The sequence below is a fragment of the Panicum virgatum genome, chromosome 5N (assembly GCF_016808335.1).
Source record: "Panicum virgatum strain AP13 chromosome 5N, P.virgatum_v5, whole genome shotgun sequence".
NCBI classification, from domain to species: Eukaryota; Viridiplantae; Streptophyta; class Magnoliopsida; order Poales; family Poaceae; genus Panicum; species Panicum virgatum.
The window spans coordinates 9249768-9255251 of NC_053149.1; the positions used below are offsets into that span (position 1 = coordinate 9249768).

General features: G+C 53.0%; 1 protein-coding gene across 1 annotated transcript; it reads right to left on the reverse strand.

Moving 5' to 3' along the window:
• Nucleotides 1-2514: 2514 nt before the first annotated feature.
• On the reverse strand, nucleotides 2515-3806 carry LOC120672070. Its single transcript, XM_039952361.1, has 2 exons — nucleotides 3028-3806; nucleotides 2515-2927 (listed from the first exon to the last, which is right to left on the reverse strand). Exons 1-2 carry the CDS (start codon nucleotides 3613-3615, stop codon nucleotides 2859-2861), a joined length of 657 nt encoding a protein of 218 aa, XP_039808295.1. The 5' UTR covers nucleotides 3616-3806; the 3' UTR covers nucleotides 2515-2858.
• Nucleotides 3807-5484: the final 1678 nt, after the last annotated feature.

The following is a 5484-nucleotide window of genomic DNA, read 5'->3' on the forward strand; positions in this document are numbered from 1 at the left end:
GAAACGAAAAAAGGTACTTGTGGCTTGATACCACGAAAATGGAAAATAGCCCATTTGAATAATGACGCCACATTGACAAAACCAGCTACGACTACGAGCAGGACCACGACAGCCTGCACACCATATCCGTCGATGCCTATGACAATTCGGGGAGGCATCAAACATTGCCTCTGGCCGATCGAATTTCTAGTGCATTTTACTAGAGAAAACCGCTGCGAGTTCGATCACGTAGTACGTTAGTAGCTAAGAATGTGTGTTGGGTATGTGATCCGTGTGGAACCCAGCGTACACGCGCGGACGATGCCCCTGCCTGCCGGTCTGGCCGAGCAGGGAAAGCACACCAGCAACAACTGTGTTTCCTACTACTTCCACGCATGACCCGTAACCGGTGCTGGGCTAGGTCCCGGTACCGTATGCCTGAACTGCGACCCGACCCGACCCGACCCGACCCGGCGTGTTGACCATGACCACTTGATTACTCTACTCTCTCCGATCCAATCAACGTGTAAACTTGTCAGCCCGCCGCCGCCACGGCCCACGGTAGAGCGGGACGGCGTTGTTTAGCACGTGCCGTCGTCTCTGAGGTCATTAAGCCAGACAATGTTGGGTTAAAAATACGGCTTTCTACGTGCACGCTCGACCTTGAGTCCTTAACCGTCTCTACACAAGGGTCAAGTAAGGCCCTGTTTAGTTCCAGCGCAAATTTTTTTTGTGTTGGAATCTTATTAATTTGAAGTAATAAATGAAGTCCATTTACAAATTTTTTTGTACAGATAGGTTGTAAATCGCGAGACGAACCTAATGATGCTAATTAATCCATAGTTAATCAATAATTAGCGGATGGTTACTATAGTATCACTGTTGCAAATCATGGATTAAGTAGGTTCATTATATTCGTCTCACGATTTACATCCCATTTATGCAAAAAATTTTGTAAATAGACTTCATTTAGTACTCCATGTATATGTTGAAACATTCGATGTGACGGTTTTTTTTTGTGTTTACGAGATTTATAGGGTGGAAAGTAAACAGGGCCTAAATCCACTACTGTATTCGCGTGCCGAAAAGTCAACCGCGCGCTCTGCGGTCGTACCACCCCTCCTTTGACGGCGAATTTCACCGCCGCAGTAAAAAATTTCCGTCGCCTGTGCATCCCAGCAACCTGACAGGCCGGCTACCCGGTAGACTTCTGTGCGTCCTCTGTTGGTGTCGCTGAATTTCTGCAATACCGCAAGACCGGTGAGCCTTGCGAAGGAAGCACAGGCCCAGCGCTCCCGGAAGGAGCAAGAAGTGGGGCTTTTTTTTCTTCAGGGATTAGCAAGGAGTGGGGCTGCCTTGCACCTGCAGGGTAACATGGATCCTCCCTAAATACACGCCTAAGCATCAGGCATGGTGCTCCAAGGGCCCAAGGCACCAACCACATTTGCGTGCAACTTGTTTGGAGCCTCTCTCGGTGTGACAGAACCGCCAAGTTAAACGGTTTAATTAAGCGTAATTGTCATCATTTAAACACATCAGGCGCATTAGCTTAATTAAGTGTAACCTGACATTCTGTTTCCAACCCACAGGCCGATCGAAACACACCAGAAGTCTCGCGCAACGGCGAGCACAGACGGTACCAGCATAATATAATTTCACAAAATAGATAATGACATAAATATTTATAAAACAGCTTTAAATTTAGAATTTACATAAAATAAATGACAGCTGCGGAAAAAAATATGACATGAGGAAGATTTTCATTAGAAACCAACTGAAATAACTTGATATAAAACAATAACTACGGAAACGTGAGGACGTCACACTCGGGCGGTTGGGTGCGCCGTACGACCGCAGCCGTGCGACGCCGATCAGACGGCGGCGGAGGATGAGAGGCCATTTATGATTTGTAAGGGTTTCCACTCCTCACCAGTCACCATCAATAACCAAAGCTTGCGAGCAGATTTTGGTTTCAAGCCGTGGCCACCAGAGAGCCTAATAACCGCCACCGCATGGGGCGCGCGTGGACCGGGCCCATGGACCGGCCAGGCCACCGCAGCACGGACCGAGCAAGCGGACAAACAAGCCGGCGCGGCGTCACCAGAAACCAAGCCTTGGACGGTCCACGGGCCGGGACCACCCGAGTATGTGTCAACCAACTATGCCCCCCCCTCCACTGACAGGCGGGCCCTCACTGGGCGCTAAAACAGGCAACGAAAAGGCCCTGCCACCGGGCGAGAGCGGGCGCCAGGCAGAGAGGGGTGTTTCCTTCTCCAAACTGTTCGGTTCCGGCGCCGGCCGGGCCCGCATGTCAGCCGAACAGCCGTGCTCGTGCCCAAAGGGGTCTTGACCATGTGGCCCCGGCAGTGCACCAACCATACCGCCCTAGTCAGACCCTAGCCGTTGCCGGTAAAAAGCTCCACTCTCATAGTCTGATGTCGATCATTCCTACTAGAAAAAATACAGCTGTGAAATAATTGTGCTGTGATCTTCACTGCCTGTGCCTAGATCATATTTTTCAGAAAAAAAACCAACTAATAAACGTACTAAAGTAATGAACTATTAATAAGAAATGTACCATCAAGGGCCAACACGGCCAACACCAGCACGCACCAGACCAAACTATCCCTCACGTACTTTCGCTAAAGATAACAACTTGATACGAGTCACTTGCTGCTACTGCTACTAGCATTCCATTTCGATCAATTAATAATAATTAGAATTACTGGTAGCTGATTAGATCACGGTAACATCACCGGCAGGAGACGGGCGGAGGCTAAAGAAAGAATTAACAACACCGGGTTCCGATTGGCGAATTCGCTTGCCTTGCGTTGCGTCCTCGCCGACGGCTCGGGGGTGCTCGACGGGGTCCGCGCCACTCACCGGTCGTCCGGCACCCGGTAGGACTCGGCGGTGATCTCCGACAGCCACGAGCCGGGGAATAGCATCTGGGGACGGGAGGTTTTACGAAATTACGAGCGGATCCCTGGGAGTGCAGGGGGGTGAAGGGACGGAGGACGGGAGGAGGTGGAGGAGCAGGGGACTCACATCGAGCTGCTTCTGCACGGGGCGGGGCCGCCGCCTAGGGCGGCGGCGCGGGCGGGCGCCGGTGACGGCGTAGACGTCCTCCTCGATCTCCTCGGCCGTGAGCGTCACGGAGAACCGCGCCCGGTCGAGGGGCTCCGCGCGGGCCCGCGACGGCCTCCGCTCGGGCGGCGGCGACGCGCTCGCGGACGGCGCCGGCAACTTGGGGCGCCGCCGGGTGCGCAGCTTCCACGGCCGCGAGGCGGCGGCAGGCTCCGCGTCCTCCGCGGCCGCCGCCAAGTGGTGGCCCGAGCCGACGGCGTCGCTGCTCCCTGCTTCCACCCCGTTCGGGTGGCGCGGGACCTTCTTCTCCGCGTCCGCGTCGACCTTCCCCGGGGAGCGCCTGGCGGCAGCGTCGGCGCGGTTGACGTGGGCCGCGCAGCGCAGCACGCGGTGGCTCCCCCATGTCTTGAGCGACGGGAACGAGGAGAAGGCGGCGGCGGCCTGGCGCGCGCTCGACGCTGCCGCGGCCGCCGCCTCCACCACCGCCGCGGCGTCGGCGGCGGGATCCGGGGTAGCAGGCGGCGGGGGTGGCTCGGCCGGGATCACCATGGTCGTGGGCGACGTGGCTGCGGCGCGCCCGGGGCCGGGAGAAACCCTAGGCGGCTCGGAGGGCGGCGGCGACGGCAGCGTTGAGAGGAGCGCACGGGACGTGGTGAGGGAGAAGCGAGAAGGGAGAGGGCGAGGAGACGAGAAGAGCAGGCCTCGGTGATGGAAGTGTGGGCGGAAAGGAAAAATAGATGGAATAGTGGGTGTTGGGGACGAATAAATATTGGAAAAAGTCTACTTAACCCTCTGAAGTATCAACATGTGTCTAACCTACACCACCAACTATAAAACTAGCTAATGAACACATTAAACTTTACAAAACCAGTCAGAGAACCCCCTCGGGCGGTTTGGGAGGCTGGTTTTGCCTACGTGGACAGACAGCATGGCAAGCTTCTGATGTGGAGGGCTGGATTGACTGGGTTGACGGTGGGACCCACCTGTCAGGCTCCCTCCCCCACATAACAGCCGAAGCCTCCTCTGTTTCTCTCCCTCCGATTTTGCTCGCCCTCTCCGTTCGTTCTCGTCCCCGGCAGCGGAGTTCCCGAATAGCTAGGGTTCCGGCGGGTTCTCTCCGCCCCTCTTTCCCCGCAAATCCGACAAGCCGGAGACGGCAACAAAACGCGGGGAAAGAGGGGCGGAGAGAACCCGCCGAAACCCTAGCTATTCGGGAACTCCGCTGCCGGGGACGAGAACGAACGGAGAGGGCGAGCAAAATCGGAGGGAGAGAAACAGAGGAGGCTTCGGCTGTTATGTGGGGGAGGGAGCCTGACAGGTGGGTCCCACCGTCAACCCAGTCAATCCAGCCCTCCACATCAGAAGCTTGCCACGCTGTCTGTCCACGTAGGCAAAACCAGCCTCCCAAACCGCCCGAGGGGGTTCTCTGCCTGGTTTTGTAAAGTTTAATGTGTTCATTAGCTGGTTTTATAGTTGGTGGTGTAGGTTAGACACATGTTGATACTTCAGGGGGTTAAGTAGACTTTTTCCAATAAATATTGGGGGCGTGTGCATTGAGGGCTTGATGGGTATTTCAGTGTTTTCATTTCGTTTTTTTTTGCGTCTGGGATTTTAGATGAGTGTGCTACTGCCCCGGGGAGGAGCCAGGAATTTGTTATTTTCATTATTAGAAGGACCAACCATATTAATTTATATAAAAATTTAATTAAATTTCAAATTTATAATGCAAAATTGGGAGAGGGCCAGTCCCCACCCCCGCTACGCCCCTGCTACTGCTGTGCTGGTGTTGGTGTTGATGTGGATTGGTGAATTGCATTCAGCAACTGCAGCCGCACGGACCGAGTGTTGTGTGGAATTTGCATGCAACACCATTTGGGCTATTCGGTTCCTTTTAAGAGAGGCAATACAGAGATGTGTTTTTGCATACTCTTGACCTTCGTATTTATATGGGGATTGAATTTTTATAAAATTAATGTACTTCATGGCTCACTTCACGCTATCAACTTTGCTATGTTTTTTTTTGGGAAATACTCTTTGTTAAGTTTGAGATATGCATCTAGAAAATTAGGAGGCCTTCTCATCTTACGGCGAACATCTTAGAAGCCCGTTAGCTCGGTGGCGATAACAACAAATAGCGTAGGAGATGGGAGTGGAGATCATAACAACACACGAAGCTGGCATTACGCTGAGATAGTTTGGATTCGTTCTGTTCTTAGTTCTTATGTGTGTAGATGTTTAACATTTGCTATCTTCCCTCTTTCCCCCATTTTCGTCGTTTGTTATTATAATATCGATTTGTTTTCAAGAAATCACAAATAAAAGTGTGGCCACACCCATAAAAGTTTAGTACAATCGTAGCACCTCTTATGTCTTACTCCTATCATCACTTACCGTGCGCAAGCCTAGCATACCGACATA